At 59.3% G+C, this 15,878-nt stretch overlaps 4 protein-coding genes, 2 non-coding genes and 2 pseudogenes across 6 annotated transcripts; 7 read left to right on the top strand and 1 right to left on the bottom strand.

Annotated features, from left to right (window-relative positions):
- The first annotated feature begins 519 nt into the window (after window positions 1-519).
- Window positions 520-6,650, top strand: EIF4A1 (eukaryotic translation initiation factor 4A1). Its single transcript, NM_001251942.1, is given in 11 exon segments — window positions 520-542; window positions 1,801-1,849; window positions 2,257-2,389; window positions 2,766-2,905; window positions 4,177-4,345; window positions 4,685-4,794; window positions 5,023-5,166; window positions 5,248-5,385; window positions 5,483-5,572; window positions 5,820-5,899; window positions 5,998-6,650. Coding segments are annotated over 11 exon segments (1,221 nt in total). The 3' UTR covers window positions 6,143-6,650.
- On the top strand, window positions 2,422-2,542 carry LOC119872065 (annotated as a pseudogene).
- On the top strand, window positions 3,218-3,362 carry LOC119872067 (annotated as a pseudogene).
- LOC119872078 lies at window positions 4,453-4,590 on the top strand. The gene has a single exon (XR_005360273.1). It is a non-coding gene; the product is annotated as a small nucleolar RNA SNORD10 (small nucleolar RNA).
- LOC119872053 lies at window positions 5,610-5,750 on the top strand. The gene has a single exon (XR_005360255.1). It is a non-coding gene; the product is annotated as a small nucleolar RNA SNORA67 (small nucleolar RNA).
- A 303-nt stretch (window positions 6,651-6,953) lies between the features above and the next one.
- On the top strand, window positions 6,954-9,199 carry CD68 (CD68 molecule). Its single transcript, XM_038536706.1, has 6 exons — window positions 6,954-7,327; window positions 7,404-7,846; window positions 7,992-8,111; window positions 8,211-8,283; window positions 8,397-8,567; window positions 8,839-9,199. The coding sequence occupies exons 1-6, from the start codon at window positions 7,279-7,281 to the stop codon at window positions 8,970-8,972; spliced, it is 990 nt and encodes a 329-aa protein (XP_038392634.1). The 5' UTR covers window positions 6,954-7,278; the 3' UTR covers window positions 8,973-9,199.
- A 1,295-nt stretch (window positions 9,200-10,494) lies between these two features.
- MPDU1 (mannose-P-dolichol utilization defect 1) lies at window positions 10,495-13,752 on the top strand. The gene is made up of 7 exons (XM_038536707.1): window positions 10,495-10,655; window positions 11,633-11,698; window positions 11,859-11,991; window positions 12,263-12,348; window positions 12,470-12,588; window positions 12,768-12,878; window positions 13,013-13,752. Exons 1-7 carry the CDS (start codon window positions 10,553-10,555, stop codon window positions 13,133-13,135), a joined length of 741 nt encoding a protein of 246 aa, XP_038392635.1. The 5' UTR covers window positions 10,495-10,552; the 3' UTR covers window positions 13,136-13,752.
- Window positions 13,743-15,587, bottom strand: SOX15 (SRY-box transcription factor 15). The gene is made up of 2 exons (XM_038536708.1): window positions 14,650-15,587; window positions 13,743-14,091 (listed from the first exon to the last, which is right to left on the bottom strand). Exons 1-2 carry the CDS (start codon window positions 15,180-15,182, stop codon window positions 13,923-13,925), a joined length of 702 nt encoding a protein of 233 aa, XP_038392636.1. The 5' UTR covers window positions 15,183-15,587; the 3' UTR covers window positions 13,743-13,922.
- Window positions 15,588-15,878: the final 291 nt, after the last annotated feature.

A 15,878-nucleotide genomic window follows, 5' to 3' on the forward strand; every position in this document is an offset into this window, starting at 1 on the left:
CGCCGCACGCTCGCGACGGCTCGGGGCGGAGTCCGTCTACCTTTGCTGCACAACACGAACGACTAAGGTGCGGGTCCCGTGCGCACCTGGAGCGGAGGCCAAGGGAAGCGGCGGTCCCGGGAGCCCGGAAGTCCCTGGAGGCTGAGACCTCGCCCCTCGCGCGCGATAGGGCCCGCTGGAGCACATGACCCGGGCGCTCTCGCCTCCGCACGTGTAGGGGCGCTGGGCCCCAAGATGGCTGCCGGGCCTCGAGGCCTGACTCCCGTATGTCACTTCCGCACCGGCGAGAAAGGCGGGCCGCATAGCCAATGGGGCTGCAGGGGCGGGTCCTCATCTTGATAGGCGTTCAGCTTGTCCAATGGTGGCGGCGTGCCGGGGTGCCGGCGAACTAACGTCACGCCGAGTCGCTGAGCGCCGGCGGCGGGGCCGAGGCGGCCGAGCCAATGCGATGGCTGGGGCGGGGTCGGGCGCTCTATAAGTTGTCGATAGGCGGGCACTCCGCCCTAGTTTCTAAGGATCATGTCTGCGAGTCAGGATTCCCGGTAAGAAATCCTTATTGCAAGAGATCGAGGCTACTCACCCAGCCGCTCTTTTTCGAGGGTCCCGCGGGGGGCGGGGGAAGCCGAGGCCCAACCCCGGGCCTCTCCCTCCCGGGGTTGTGCGGGGCGGCCTTACGCCGGGAGGCCCGGTCCCGGGGGGGGGGTAGCGAGGGAGGTCCGGCCCTCGGGGCCCGGCGTGCGAGGCCTGCCCTGAGGCCGCTGTCCCCGACGCGGCGCGCGAGGCCCCGGCCCGAGCGCCAGGCGGGGGTCGCGACCCGGCGCGGGGGACGACGGCGGCGGCGGCGGCGGCGGCGGCCGGCGGGTCCGGACGCCTCTTTGGCGAGGGAGGGCTCGCGCGCGCTCGGGGTTCTGGGGGATTCTGACGGGACCACTCGCCGGAGCGGGGGGCGCCCGGGTCCTCTGAGCCGGGCGCTCGGTCGCGCGGAGAGCCGGGTCGGGGCGGGAGAAGCCGGCCGTTCAGTGTGCTGGTTTTCTTGACGGCCAGGACCGAGCCTGACCCCGAGGAGCGGCCGCGTGAGGCACCGGGAGCCCACCCGGCGCCGGGCGGGCGGGTCCATTTTGCCGCACAAGCCGGGCAATTGGCAAACTGCGGATGGGCAGGTCCACTTTCCTTCAGGGGTGAGCGGCCTGAGGTATGGGAGGGCGACGCCATTTCGCGACGGGGCGGGCGGGCTGTGGATTGTTCCGTGGCGGGGGGAGACGCCGCCGGGTGGTCGAGGGAGCGAGCACATGGCGGCCTGAGGGGCTCCCCTCCCCCAGCCCCCTTCGCTGCTGAGTGTTGTGCAATCTCCCCCTTCTCTAGCTCTGCTGGGGCTCATTGTGCGCGAGGCCGCCACCGCCCGCGGCCTCCCACATCCGGGCACCGCAAGGGGGGGGAGACGGGCTGGAGGGGTGGGGGAGGGCGCGGGCGGAGTGACGTGGGGGGAAGGGGATGTCCTCCCCTCGCAGCCGGGAGGCAAGGGGCGGGACTTCCGGCGCGCCGGGGCCGCGGGGGGAGGCGCACGCGCTCCGGCCGGCCCGGGACACGTGGGCGGGGGCGCGGACCCCCTCAGGGTCCCGGGGGGCGCGGCGGCGTTCCCTGTGGCCTGCGGGGGCCGGGGCCCGAGTCGGTGGAGGAGGAAGGGCTGTGTCCTCGGGGAGTGGAGGCTGATGGCACGGGCGGGACCGCTTGCTGGGGAGAGCCCGGCCGCGCGGATTTCTAACTCGTCTCAGTTGGTGTGCATCTGCTTTCCACCAACAGATCCAGAGACAATGGCCCCGATGGGATGGAGCCCGAAGGCGTCATCGAGGTGAGCCGGGAGCTTTGAGCCATTGTTCCCCCTCTCTGGAAAAGACGGTCTGTAGCAGCCTCCCCTGACCTCGGGAGGGGTGGTTCCTGTCCCCTAACAGGAACCTGTTCCTGTTTCCTCTCCCCAATTCTCATTCCTTTTCGATGATTGGTATAAAGTATCTACGTCCTGGGTTGTACGAACCAGGTTGCCGGAGGAGTCTGGTCTCCTCTCCTGCCCTGTTTAGCCTCTGGTTTCACAAGTGGACTGGCCCTCACTGATTGCCCAGGCCGGGTAGAGCCAGCTGGCTTCCCCAGAGGGAGGAGAGGTGCAGGGATCTGCAGCTCTGGGGCTGGTACCAAGGTGCCCTCTGTTCTGCGAGAACACAGACCCCCGTTTGACTACTGTGATTTTTCTCTGTCCTACAGAGTAACTGGAATGAGATTGTTGACAGCTTTGATGACATGAACCTCTCCGAGTCCCTTCTCCGTGGCATCTATGCTTATGGTTTCGAGAAGCCTTCTGCCATCCAGCAGCGAGCCATTCTTCCTTGTATCAAGGGTAAGCCTCCTGTCCCAGGACAGGTTCTGGGCTGTCCCTAAACTGGGTACAGTGGTATCTGGTTGGTGCCTGTCTCCTATCAGTCGGGGACCGAGCAACTCCTTGTTTATCCAGGCTTGGCTTTTGGTCTGTGTTCATGCCCTGGCCACATGCATGGCTGGTTTGATTTCTGCTGGTACCTGTTTCTGAGCTTTGTGCAGTACTGAATGAGTTAATGTTCTGTGTGGGCACTCTGTTGTCATGGGGTAAAGTCTGTGGAGCACGTCATGCTTGGCACATGGCTCCATCGGCTTCTTGTGGGTAAAGTAAAGCCTTGAACATCTCATGACTCTGAAATGTATGTATTCTCATGTCTTGTTTTTCTCGATCTATTTAGGTTATGATGTGATCGCTCAAGCCCAATCTGGGACTGGGAAAACAGCCACTTTTGCCATATCGATTCTGCAACAAATTGAATTGGATCTAAAGGCTACACAGGCCTTGGTCCTGGCACCCACTAGGGAGTTGGCTCAGCAGGTGAGTATGTAGGCTTTTTTGTTCCTCCCCTGAAGGACTGCTTTAGAAATGTGGTCCTTAAAAAAAGCATAGATGTGTGTTCCTCAGGACCACTATCTATTTAAGAACTGAATGGTTGGGGGGGTGGGGACTGTGTAAAGAAATAAGTTGAGGACTTCCGGATGTTTGAGAGCTTGTTAGGATTAATTACGAGGTCTTTCCTACCCAAACACAATAAGCATTATTTTCTCCACCCATTTCCTGAGTCAAATGAAAAGGTTGCAAGGTGGAGCCTGGCTGGCTGGGCAAGTTTGGTGGCTGTTTTATGAACAAACCCCCTGGCAATGGGCAAAGAGACACCTTGGTGGTGGTGGTGCTCTTATATCAGCCAGGGGCAAAGCAGACGGGCAGTCCTGTGTTCATCCTAGCTTGATGCCTGGATTGGTGGCCAGAGCTGTTTCATGCCTAGGGCACATAAAATTTTAATGAGACCTTTCTTGGGTCTTGGTGGAGAAAGGGTCAGAAATGCTAGTCTCATAAGTAGGATATTAGTTTTATGGTGAGTTTAGGATGATTCTATGCTTATCGGTGAATTGAGGTAAGGTACTGTAAGTGAAGAGTTCTGGAAGAATTCAGTAGGGCCTTAATGTATGTGCAGAACATGCTCTTTTAAAAAAAGCGAACGGGGATCCCTGGGTGGCGCAGCGGTTTGGCGCCTGCCTTTGGCCCAGGGCGCGATCCTGGAGACCCGGGATCGAATCCCACATCGGACTCCCGGTGCATGGAGCCTGCTTCTCGCTCTGCTTCTCTCTCTCTCTCTCTCTCTGTGACTATCATGAATAAATAAATAAAAAAAAAAATCTTAAAAAAATAAAAAATAAAAAAAATAAAAAAAGCGAACGTGTCACCTAGCACAGGTTCTGTGGCAGGAGTTCAGTAGGACACGGGTAGATGGCCTTCCATTCATAAAACTAGTTGGAGTGAGATCAAATCAATGGGTCGTCATGGCTTTTAGAAAGGGCTGTTAGTGTGAATCCTTGTATTCTTAGGAGCCAGACCAAGCTCAAATCCTGAGCCTGCCACTTACTGGCAGTGTGATCTTAAGTGAAGTATCTGCCTGTTTCTTGTCTGAAAAGTGAGTTTAATGGTGCACGTCTGAGTTGGAGAGAACACTAGAAGCATTTTATTTATTTATTTACTTACTTATTTTTTATTTTACTAGAAGCATCTTAAACGGGACCTGCCTTGATCATAGCTCATAATTGGGTACATTTTTTTTTTTCTGAGTCCAGATACAGAAGGTAGTCATGGCATTAGGAGATTACATGGGTGCTTCCTGCCATGCCTGCATTGGGGGGACCAATGTACGTGCTGAGGTGCAGAAGCTTCAGATGGAGGCTCCTCATATCATCGTGGGCACCCCGGGTCGTGTGTTTGACATGCTGAACCGGAGATACCTATGTGAGTCTGGCTGTCCTCTTTAACCCTCCCACTCGTGCCTTCCCCCCCCCCCCCCCCCCTTCGCAGTGTCCTCCTCTGACGGGCTAGCATGCACCTGGGAAAGAGTTGCTCTGTGATGAGCCCATGCGTGTCATCTGAGCCTGGCTTCCCCGTCCTCAGCCCCGGGGAGTGTTCTACTTCCCTGGCCTGTCAGCTGGCCTCGTGTGGGAGTCTTGGCAAAGGATCAGCCTTCGTATCCTGAGAGCAGATCTCTTGTTCCTTAGTGTTCTCGATCAGGAACTTGAAGTTTGGTTTCCTGGTTCCCTCACTACTGTCCATTGGGGTTTTCTCCTCTTGTAGCTCCCAAATATATCAAGATGTTTGTACTGGACGAAGCTGATGAGATGTTAAGCCGTGGATTCAAGGACCAGATCTATGACATATTCCAAAAGCTCAACAGCAACACCCAGGTGAGAAAGGGGTTCACAGACTCTAGTGGGCGGTCAAGGTTTCCTTTGTAGGTGGCTGTGTGGTGGGGGTCACAGCAGCAGCACATGCTGCAGGAGCCACAAAGAATCCGGGGGCCTCAAGCCTTTTCATGCCCTAGCTTCTGCATTAGGCGACAACTTACTTGCTTGCTAGGGGAGGGGGGGCCAGCCTGGAGGATCCCCTACCCCAAGGCTGCTCTTTCCCATTAGGTGGTTTTGCTGTCTGCCACGATGCCTTCTGACGTGCTTGAGGTGACCAAGAAGTTCATGAGGGACCCCATTCGGATTCTGGTCAAGAAAGAAGAGTTGACCCTCGAGGGCATCCGCCAGTTCTACATCAACGTGGAGCGAGAGGTGGGGCCCGGTGCAGGGGGGGGCTTGCCTGGCTGTACATCCCTGGGTAGAGCCCCTCACTGATCTCCTTCCCCCTCCCAGGAGTGGAAGCTGGACACGCTGTGTGACTTGTACGAGACTCTGACCATCACACAGGCAGTCATTTTCATCAACACCCGAAGGAAGGTGGATTGGCTCACCGAGAAGATGCACGCCCGAGACTTCACCGTGTCTGCCATGGTGCGTTCTCTCCCTTGTTCCCCGTAGTGCCCGTGTGCCTGGGCCTCCGAGCCTGTGCGCCTGTGACACGCGCCCTCCCCTCTGGTCCCCACTATAGCACGGAGACATGGACCAGAAGGAGCGAGATGTTATCATGAGGGAGTTCCGCTCGGGCTCTAGCAGAGTACTGATTACCACTGACTTGCTGGTGAGTAGGGAATGGAGAACCCTGGGAAGGAGGGAGGACCCAAGCTGATTCCCTCTCCAGGGGGCTTGCTTGTGCCCCCCTCAGGAAAGTAGCAACTTGGAATAAAATGTGACATGCCTCAGGGTGCTGGGAAGAGGGGCTGCTGTTTCCTTTGCCTTCCCTTTGGCTGCCTACACACACAGCGGTCCCTGCTACGCGCACTGGTCCCCCACCCTTCCTCCTGCTGACCTGTCCTCTCCCGACCCAGGCCAGAGGCATCGATGTGCAGCAGGTGTCTCTAGTCATCAACTATGACCTTCCTACCAACAGGGAAAACTATATCCACAGGTAAGTGCAGATCTAAAATGTTCCCTCCCCCAGCCCTGAGCTCAGGCTCTGTCCTGCCCCCATCCTGAGCCAGACTGAACCTGTCCTATTCTCACCAGAATCGGCCGTGGTGGACGATTTGGCCGGAAGGGTGTGGCTATTAACATGGTGACAGAAGAAGACAAGAGGACTCTTCGAGACATCGAGACTTTCTACAACACCTCCATTGAGGAAATGCCCCTCAATGTTGCTGACCTCATCTGAGGGGTGGTCCTGCTACCTAGCCTGACCCTGGCCTCAGTCTGGGGGGGGCAGAAGAGCAGGAGGGGGGAGGGAAGGGAGCCAAGGGATGGACATCTTGTCATTTTTTTCCTTTTTTTTTTCTTTGAATAAATGTCACTTTTTGAGGCAAAAGAAGGAACGTGAACATTTTAGACACCCTTTTCTTTGGGGCAGGCTCTTGCTCCAGGCGCCGTCTCTTCTCCCAAAAACACTAATCCATCTCCGTAACCTAGTCAACCTCCAAACCCCAGAGGCTCTCCCCCACCCCAGCTACGTGCCTCTTCAGAGGCTGCCAGGGGCCATAGTGTCACTCAACCTCATTTGCTGGACCAAATCTGGAGAATCCCAGAGTTAAATGGCCCAGAGGATTGTCCCCAGGTGGGGGGGAGCAGGGGAGAAAAAGTGGTAGCCATTTTTACATTGTTTTGTATAGTATTTATTGATTCAGAAAACAAACACAAAATTCTGAATAAAATGACTTGGAAACTGCCTGTTTGGGCTTCTCATTTCTTGCCTCCCCTTCCCTCCCACCTGTGTCCCAGGGCCTCCCTGGCTGGGGCCACCACTCCACCCCCAGTTCATAGTCCCTCAAGTTTCCCTTGGGTTTCCTTTTTTTGTTATCCTCTCCCTGCTGACCCGCTAGTGGGGTAGCATTTGTTGGCTAGTGACCCACTCTAAAGGCCAAGACGCAAGCACCATCATAAGTGCCTCACATGTTCTGTCAAGAGGAAGTGACAAATGGAAAAGAGGGAATAGAAACACTTAACCCCTAGAACTGGAGGACATAAGCAAGGGGTGGGGTGCTGTTCCCCGCTGGTTCTGTAACCCCTCCGGCCCACCAAACAGGCTGAAGTAGACAAGTAGGTCCGCAAGGACCAACTGTCCCCAAACTCCGCATCTACCTGTGATATTGAGGCTGGTGACCCATCCCCTCACTTGGTGACGGGTTCAATGACTAAGTGATTGGTGGCTGGGGCTGAGGTGCCTGAGTCAGGCTGGGGGTGGACTGGGCTGCCACAGGAAGTCAGACACTTAATTCCTCTTCCAAAAGAAGGCAGAGGCTACAGGCTGGTGTTGAACACACCGTCCCGCACCGACTGGGGTGAGGCCGATCGGTTATGAGGCCAGCCGTGTTTTTCTTGGGGGCCTTGGTGGGGCTGCTAGCAGGTAAGGGGGGGCCCGAGGGGAAGGGGCTCAGGGGGACACTGCCCCATTGCTAACCAACCCTCCCCTCTGCTCCAAGCCCAGGGGACCCGGAGCGACTGTCCCCATAAAAAGTCGGCCACCCTGCTGCCCTCCTTCACGGTGACCCCTACGGCTACAGAGAGCACAGGAAGCCCTGGGACCACCAGCCACAGCACCACCACCGCGGAGACCACCAGCCATGCGCCCAACACCACCACTCACCAGGCCCCGACAACCCCGGGGCACAGAAACACCACCATTCACCCAACCACGAGCAACAGCACAAGCAACACCACGGGCACCACGGGCACCGGCAAACCCCACACCTCCACCAGCTACACCCAGCCGGGGCCAGGGCCAAGGCCACCACCTCCCAGTCCCGGCCCTGGCCCCCAGGACGCCATAGGAGACTACACTTGGACTACGGGTTCCCAGCCCTGCGCCCGGCTCCAAGCCCGGATTCAGATCGGGGTTGTGTACCCAACCCAGGCCGGAGGCCAGGTAGAGCCACCCGTGGGGGCAGGGGTGAGGTCGCTCACCGCACTGCAGAAGGAAGAAGAGAGAAGGGGGCACGCAGGGAGGGGATGGAGGAAACAGGGAACCCCGGGCGGCTGCAGCCTTCAAAACCTCTTTTTAACCGCTACAGGCCTGGGGCATCTCGGTGCTGAACCCCAACAGTACCAAGCCCTGGGGGGACTGTGACGGGGCCCGCCCCCATCTGCTTCTCTCCTTCCCTTTCGGGCAGCTCAGCTTCGGGTTCACACAGGTACCTCCCCACCCCGGCCCCCTCGTGTCCCCCTATCCCCCCACCCTTTGCTGTGCTGGGGGCTCCGGCCACTCTCAGCCTTCCTGGTCGCCTTCGCAGGAGCCGCAGCAGGGTTCAGTCTACCTCGACTACCTGGCTCTGCAGTACAACGTGTCCTTTCCGCAGGCGGCGCGTGAGTCACCCGCCCTCGGGTCGCTTGCCCTGAATGTCCGGGCTCCTGAAAGGGGATCTAAATCGGGGTGGCGGGGACAAGGCTCCAGAGCTGACCCTTCCTCGCTCTTTCAGAGTGGACATTCTCAGGTCAGAACGCATCCCTCCGAGCTCTCCAAGCCCCCCTGGGCCAGAGCTTCAGCTGCAGAAATGCAAGCATCCTTCTTACGCCAGCTCTGCGCCTTGACCTGCTCCACCTGAAGCTGCAGGCTGCTCAGCTGCCCCCTTCAGGGGCCTTTGGGCCAAGTAAGAACTAGTCCTCCCTCCTAGAAGGCTCCCACTGCTCTGACGGCCACCCGCCTCCTTTATGAGATCTTGAACTTTCCTTTCTCTCTCAGCCTTGTAGCTTTAGGGCAACTGCCCTACTTCCTCAGCAGGACTCTGCCCTCTTTCCCTAGGAGCTTCGAGGGCACTCATCACTCTACTTCCCCATGTCCCCCCCACGCCTTCCTCCCATCCTCCTCCCACCTGTGCCCCACCACCACCCTGATGCCTGCCCGCCCTCCCTTTCTGCCAGGTTTCTCTTGTCCCAGCGAACACTTCAACCTGCTGCCCCTCATCGTCGGCGTGATCTCACTCGGCCTCCTCGCCCTGGCGCTGGTTACATTCTGCATTATCAGGAGACGCCCACCCACCTACCAGCCCCTCTGAGCATGTCCCCATCCTTGATACCAGTATCAAGCTTGGCGGGGGGGGGGGGGGGGGGCATTCTCATCACCCAACTGACTCAGAAACAAAGTTACCTTCCTTCTCAGTCTTCTGGAACAAAAATAGAACTAATGCCATCTGAAGGGATGCAGGAGAGAGAAAGGGTCATAAACATGACATAGTTCTCCTCCCCCATCCCCAGCATAATAAAACCTGCTCGAAACACTGTCTTCGGATTTCCCCATTCTTGCCAGGACTAAAAGCTGTCTTGTCACATGCCTTTCTGCACCTTCCATGGTAGGGTCTCAGGGAGCCAGACAATAAGCAGGTGAAGAGAAATGGACACCATCCTATGCTCTGTGACCCCGTTCCCTAGAGCCTGCCACAGCTGGTGTCGAAATCTGCCGCATCCCCCTTCCTCTTTTTCTGGGGCCTCTGGCTGCTTCATTTCCCCAGGCCCTCCAAACCAGTTTCACAAATACAAGTGCAGCAGGTAGCAGTAGCCGAGGAGTGTTCGGGGAAGGTCACACCTGGGTCACTTCCTTTCCGAAGGCTGTGTGGGAGCTCCTTGGCAACACGAACACGGTGCCCGTGTCCAGGGATACTTCTATTTCTGCCACGGGCTGCAGCAGCAGCAGACTCTGACCTCCACCCCCTATCACGCGGGCGCTCCCAGGAGCCGCCTGCCTCCAGCCCGCCCCCCTCCCCTGCGGTGGGAGTGGGTGGCACCCCCAGGGCAGCCGGCGTCCAGGATCTAGAAAGGGTCTCCCAGACAGCCAAAGGGTCTCCCAGACAGCCGCGGTCCGCACCCGGCGGGCAGCCCGTGAGACCTTGCTGATGGCATGGGGTCACCGGAATGGCTGGGAGCTGGGGTCACAAATCCCCAGCGGCCTTTCCTTACGGGGCGGCGGGGGGGGGGGGGGGGCGCTGCTGATGTGCTTGCTCAGGGCCGCACAAGGCGGAGGGGCCGGCGGGTGGGAAGGACAGAACCCTCGGGCCTGGGGGCTCGCCTTCTCACCGCCATCGCCTCTGCTTCACCCTCCCGGCTCAGCAGCTGCGGGCGCAGACAGCCAGGAGGGAGGAACACGGGGCTGCGTGGAGCTCGGCGCCTCCGGGGGACTGCCTGGCGCACGCTGTCCTTCCCTCTGGAGCCGCCCAGACAACAGGAGATAGGGAGCCATGGCGCCCCCACCCAAAGCCCTTGCGGACACCCATGCTCCTCGTCTCTCAACTTCGAACAAGGTGGAGCCGGCTGGGGAAGACAAGATGGCGCCGCACAGAAGGAGCGGATAGAGAGGTAGGAGGCGCGGGGTTGCCTCCGAACTGGAAGCATAAACAAAGGCGCGAGAAATGGAACTGCGCAGGCGCGCCGCCTCAGCATGCCGTAAGACTCGAGCTGGCAGGGCGCTTCCGAAACGTGGTCGCTGCACGAGATCTATTTTACGGGGTGGGGTGGCGTGAAGAAAGAGCGAGGAAAAGAGGGCCGGGCGGGGGTGGGGGTGGGGGTGTAAAAGGCCAGGGCGCGCATGCGCAGCGTCGCTCCATGGCGGCCCGGAGAGACGGGCGGAAGCTAGCTTTGCAACATGGCGGCCGAGGAGGAGGGCCTGCTCAAACGAGCGCTTGTACCGCTTCTCTTACCTGAGAAATGCTACGACCAAATTTTCGTCCAGTGGGACTTGCTTCACGGTGAGCTTTATTCGGTATCTTTGTCAAAAGTTCTGCCCGAGCGCCCTCGGGCCATCAGGGGGGCGGGACTGCGGGCCGGACGGTGGCGACCCCTGCCACGCCGTGCCGGGCGGAAATCCCTGCGGCGGGGGGCGGAAGTGCCTCGGCGTCCATAGAGGGGGCTCGCCATGTTTGAGCGGGAGGCCGGGAGAGGGCGGCGGCATCATTACTTCTTGGTGATCGTGAAAGGTGGAAAGACACAGACTGCACAAAACGAAGTTAAAATCTGACCAGGTCGTTACGGTCTTTAATAGATTAGTAGACCTTGAGCAAACCCGCGCTTACTCCAAGGCATCTGATGAATTTAGGCTTCGGGGGCATCTGCAGAGGCGCCCTCCGCCCTCAGCATTTGCTGGTGGTCTAATCCTGGGATGACTTGCTTGCCGGCCTCCGTCTGCGAGGCAGGTCCACACAAAGCCCACCGCAGACGTCAGGCCCAGTCTCTTCCCGGCCCCCCACTCTCCCACTGTGCACCTGTCTGGGTCGCATTCATGACTCTCGCTGGGCTGGAGGGGTGTACCAGGGCCTCCCAGCAAGCCCCCGAGCAGGGGCCAGGAGTTCGGGCACGAGGGAGCAGGAGGCCTGTCCTTGGACGGGCAACACACGCGAAGTGGAGCGCCTGGGTTGCTCAGAGGGGAAAGGATGGGAGGTCTCCTGGGCATTGCCCAGCTTTCTGCAGAGAAGCAATGGAAAGCCTCGGAAGTCAAGGAGTTTAGACGTAAATCCGTCTATTTTGGAAAAGTCACCTGACAGTGATAGGATTTGGGGCAGGAAGGCCCCCTGGCCTTTTCACCTGCCATCGGACAGCCCTGATCTTCCTTGTTTGGGTTTGCCCAGGTCTTAGGGAGCAGCAGCAACCCCCAGCAGCCTGAAAAGCCTTTAGCCCTGAGCTGGGTTCCAGGGGCTGCTTTTGTGTTTACTCCGCTTTCTCTTTTCAGTCCCCTGCCTCAAGATTCTTCTCAGCAAGAGCCTGGGTCTGGGCATTGTGGCCGGGTCACTTCTGGGTATGTACCCTGTCTTCAGGTGGAGGGCTGAGATACCAGAAATGGGGTGGGTCTCTTAACCAGTCGAGGTGACATGCTTCCCAGTCTGCCCCATGGCTGTTGTGTGGGGCTCCCAAGGGATGTGGGCTCCTTACCTCTGCCTTTCTCGTCCTTTCTCTAGTAAAATTGCCCCAGGTGTTTAAAATCCTGAAAGCCAAGAGCGCCGAAGGGCTGAGCCTTCAGTCAGTGATGCTAGAACTAGTGGCACTGACGGGGACCATGGTCTACAGCATCACCAACAACTTCCCCTTCAGGTGAGGGGAGCCTACCCTCAATCCCCAAGGGTGAATGCTCGCAAGTGGGATTTAGGGTGAGGCAGGGGAGAGGGCTTATTTAAGCCTTTCTGGAAATCTGGCCATCACCTGTGGACGTGATGAGGAGAGCATCCCAGGGGTGCCCGGGATCTAGACAGGTGGGGGCTGAGGAGGGCGTCAGAGAACTGTGTCCCCAGATGGACGGGCCATGGAGGCTTTCCCTGCCCCTTTCCAGGCCCGCCTTTCTTCCTCCCAACTCTTGACTCTGCAGCTCTTGGGGTGAAGCTCTGTTCCTGCTGTTCCAGACAGTCACCATCTGCTTCCTGGTCCTGCACTACAGAGGACAAACTATGAAAGGTGCCGGGGTTTACCCGAGAGCAGGGTGTGGCTCTTGGGGGCCCTGATGGGGAACTTTGGCTCTGGGAAGCCAGAGGAGTGGGAGAGGCTGACCAGGGCTCCTTACCTCCTTGGCCCCCAGGTGTCACTTTCTTAGCCTGCTATGCGCTGGTCCTGCTTGCGCTCCTGTCACCACTGACACCGCAGGCCGTAATCACCCTGCTCCAGGCCTCCAATGTGCCTGCTGTGGTAGTGGGGCGGGTGAGTACTGGAAGGAAGGAAGGAAGGATGCTGGGCAGAGGGAGTGAGGTGGGGACTGGATGAGGAGCAGAGTGGGAGCCCCAGGTATGGGGGTGTTGGACAGAGGGCGATGGGAAGTCTGTGGCGGGAACATGGAAGAGTTCAGATAACAGAACAAAGGTTCTTGATTTCTTCCCCAGCTGATCCAGGCAGCAACGAACTACCAGAACGGGCACACAGGCCAGCTCTCAGCCATCACAGTCTTTCTGCTCTTTGGGGGCTCCTTGGCCAGAATCTTCACCTCCATTCAGGTGAGCTCACCTTCTCCCCTCTAGAGGGCGCTAAAATCCCGTCCTGGCTCAGCCGGGGACTTCAGGCTGCTCCCTCTGAGCACTTTGGGCTGTGTGGAAGTGACCCCCCCCCCCACCGGCTGCCTCTCACCTAGGAGACTGGAGACCCCCTCATGGCCGGAACCTTCGTGGTCTCTTCCCTCTGCAATGGCCTCATCGCCGCCCAGCTGCTGTACTACTGGAACGCAAAGGCTCCCCACGAGAAGAAAAAGCAGTAGGGCAGAGCTGGCTACTATAGCACACTCCCCATTTCGAGTTATCCACCCGCCCTCTGGGTCCTTCCCATCCAAACCAGTCAGCTGGCAGGATTTATCATTCATTCCTCTACAATTGTGAATTAGTGAGTCAGGGTTTTAGTGGGAACGCGATCCTGGGGGGAAGGGGGCAGGGGAGATTTTCAGACTGACACCTAGTGTGCACAGTCCCCTGCGTGTACGATGAACTCGTTTCATCATTTGGCAGAGATTCCTCTTTTGGCAGCAGTTCCCAGCTACTTAGGTATTCTGGGGTGAGAGTTTGCCCTGTGCTACCCGTCTTCCCCAGGGCCTGACCAGTGGAAGGAATGGGGGCGGGTGGTAGGCGTGTGGCCGCCTCCCTCCCCGAACCTGGTTGGGACCGTCTCCAGGACCCCACTGCTGGGTGGGGGGCAGGAGACAGAGTGACTCAGGTAGGGCCCCAGGGTGGGGTGAGGAGGTTCCTGCTCTGGCAGGTCCAGGCGGAAGGGAGCGGAGACTGCTGGTTCCTGCTGCAGCGAGGGGAGGGTGGAACAGAGATGGGGGAATAAAGACTCTGAGACGTGGTTTAATAGTAAAAACTGTGTTCGTCCTACAAAAAAGAAGTGTGTTGTGTTTTGGGGGCAGGGCAGACACCAGAGCACAGGCTTCCTCAGTACTGGAGGAACATTGAGTTCTAAAGAAAGGTTTGCAGCCTGGGGTGGGGGTGGGAGGTTCTGGGTGAAGGAGGAGGAGAAGGGAGCCCTTCCTGGGAGGTCCATGTCCACAAGGGTTAGAGGTGGGTCAGGGGCATGGGGGCCCCTGACAGGGGGGCGTTGTACGGAGTGGGCGAGCCCGGGGGCAGATAGGGGCTGAAGTGAGGGAGCAGCTCTCCCTGGAGCCTAGGGTTACTCTGAGGGAGGGAGCACGGCGAGGAGGCCTCTGGTTTACAGTGGGAAGAGCTGCAAAGAGAGAGACACTGGAGTTAGAGCCCATCTCGGGGCGGGAGGGGTCAGCAGGGCCCCCATTCACAAGTGGGGGTGGGTGGGCCCCACTCTGGCAAACAGTAGAACTCTTCTCCCAGCCCCTAGCCGGGCCCACTGGGCAACGCAGGTTCAGAACCAGACCCCAGGACTAAGGGCTTAAGAGCAGTGCCGCAGCCATGCCCTGTTGAGGCACGCTCCCCAGCAGGCTTGCGTGCTGTGCCTGTTTTCCTCTTTTGGGGCGGCAGGCCAGGAAGGGGTAGAGTTGGGCCTGGCCTCTCCTTGCCCCGAGGGTTGGGAGAGGGAGCCGGGTCACAGGAGGGCCAGGAGCAGGGAGGAAACGGGAAATTCAGGTAACTAGAGCACAATCACATCCAGAGGGTCTGTAGTTTGATCCTGAGGGGCCGCTGCTGCCAGGCTGGGATGGAGACGCCCTCCGTGGAAACCCTGGGCCCCCAGAAAGCTCCCACCCTAGTGGGGCACTGGGTGGGGGTGGGGGTTCCCTGCAGCCCCTCCACTTGCTTCCTGGGCACTCACCCGTATCCGCCAGGCAGGTAGGCTGTCGAGTAGTTGGGTGGCTGGTACCCAAAGCCCCTGCTGCCTTGGGTGGTCATGAGTCCGGGCCCCCAGAGGGGCCCGCCGCCAGCCACGCCACCGCCTCCCTGGCCGAAGTGTGGTGGCCCGGCGCCCGAGCTCTTGGTCTTGCGTCGAGGCCGGTACTTGTAGTCGGGGTAGTCGCGCAGGTGCCGGGCCCGGAGCCGCTTGGCCTCCTCCACGAAGGGCCGCTTCTCGTCCTCGCCCAGCAGCTTCCACTGCGCGCCCAGGCGCTTGGAAATCTCCGAGTTGTGCATCTTTGGGTTCTGCTGCGCCATCTGGCGGCGCTGGGCGGAGCTCCACACCATAAACGCGTTCATGGGCCGCTTCACCTTCTCCAGCGGGAGCGCCCCAGGGACCCCTGGGCTCCCAGCACCCTCCCGTTCCTGGCAGCCCGAGGACGAGGTGGTCGGGGCCGGGGGAGCAAGAGGCGCCAGGCTCCAGGCCTGATCGTGGGAAGAGCCAGGAAGCGCCATGGGGAGGGTGGGGGGTGGAGGGAAGCCCTGAGAGGCCGTCCTACACGCCCTCCCCTCTAAAGTGGAGCGTGGATGCCCAAACCGGTGTCCTTAAAACGGAAGTGTCTTTCTAGTCTGGAGTCGTTCCAGACAAATCGTGTCCTTAAAAAGTAGGTGTCCCCAAGTTCAGAGGCCTTAGAACGGAGCCCCTGCTCCCAACAAATCAGGCACTTTGGAGAGCCGGTGCCGAATCCGCTGCCTGGTCCGGCGCACCGGGCAGGTTGCACTTGGGTCCTGGATGCCGCGAGGTCCTCCAAACCCAGGTGGCCTTCCACCGAGGCGCGCTCGGTCTCCGGAGCGGTCCCGGGCTCGGGCGCCACGGCCCCTCTCACCTGGCCTCAGCGTCTGTGGCTGGCGGGTGGGCCAGACCCGGGAACAGCTTTTAACCAGACTCCTCCCCACTCCCTCCCAGCAGACCGCGCCTCCTTAAGGGCGCCAACGTCCCCCTCCCTTAGGCAAACCCAGGTGTCCTGTTCTCCCCAGCCCCCAACGCTCCCCTTGGGGCACCACGCCCCCTCCCCACCCAGGACCCAGAAGTCAAGCCTTCCAGCCAGAGAAGCTCTGAACGCCTTCCCCTCCCTTCTTGAGCTTTGGCAATTTAAAGTCAATTCCTTTGCACAATGGGATCAAGCACAGGGGAATCAAAAGCCCTCAGGG

This window comes from Canis lupus, chromosome 5 (genome assembly GCF_011100685.1).
Source record: "Canis lupus familiaris isolate Mischka breed German Shepherd chromosome 5, alternate assembly UU_Cfam_GSD_1.0, whole genome shotgun sequence".
Classification (NCBI taxonomy): domain Eukaryota; kingdom Metazoa; phylum Chordata; class Mammalia; order Carnivora; family Canidae; genus Canis; species Canis lupus.

What these genes read in the sequence shown, in the direction of transcription:
- CD68 (XM_038536706.1), top strand. Translation starts at nt 7,279, where the DNA reads ATGAGGCCAGCCGTGTTTTTCTTGGGGGCCTTGGTGGGGCTGCTAGCA. An exon ending in CTTGGTGGGGCTGCTAGCAG is followed by an intron (nt 7,328 to 7,403) that starts GTAAGGGGGGGC and finishes CTCTGCTCCAAG; the next exon opens with CCCAGGGGACCCGGAGCGAC. An exon ending in GTCCTTTCCGCAGGCGGCGC is followed by an intron (nt 8,284 to 8,396) that starts GTGAGTCACCCG and finishes TCGCTCTTTCAG; the next exon opens with AGTGGACATTCTCAGGTCAG.
- MPDU1 (XM_038536707.1), top strand. Translation starts at nt 10,553, where the DNA reads ATGGCGGCCGAGGAGGAGGGCCTGCTCAAACGAGCGCTTGTACCGCTT. An exon ending in ACCAACAACTTCCCCTTCAG is followed by an intron (nt 11,992 to 12,262) that starts GTGAGGGGAGCC and finishes TTGACTCTGCAG; the next exon opens with CTCTTGGGGTGAAGCTCTGT. An exon ending in GAATCTTCACCTCCATTCAG is followed by an intron (nt 12,879 to 13,012) that starts GTGAGCTCACCT and finishes CCTCTCACCTAG; the next exon opens with GAGACTGGAGACCCCCTCAT.
- SOX15 (XM_038536708.1), bottom strand. Translation starts at nt 15,182, where the DNA reads ATGGCGCTTCCTGGCTCTTCCCACGATCAGGCCTGGAGCCTGGCGCCT. An exon ending in TACCTGCCTGGCGGATACGG is followed by an intron (nt 14,092 to 14,649) that starts GTGAGTGCCCAG and finishes CTCTCTTTGCAG; the next exon opens with CTCTTCCCACTGTAAACCAG.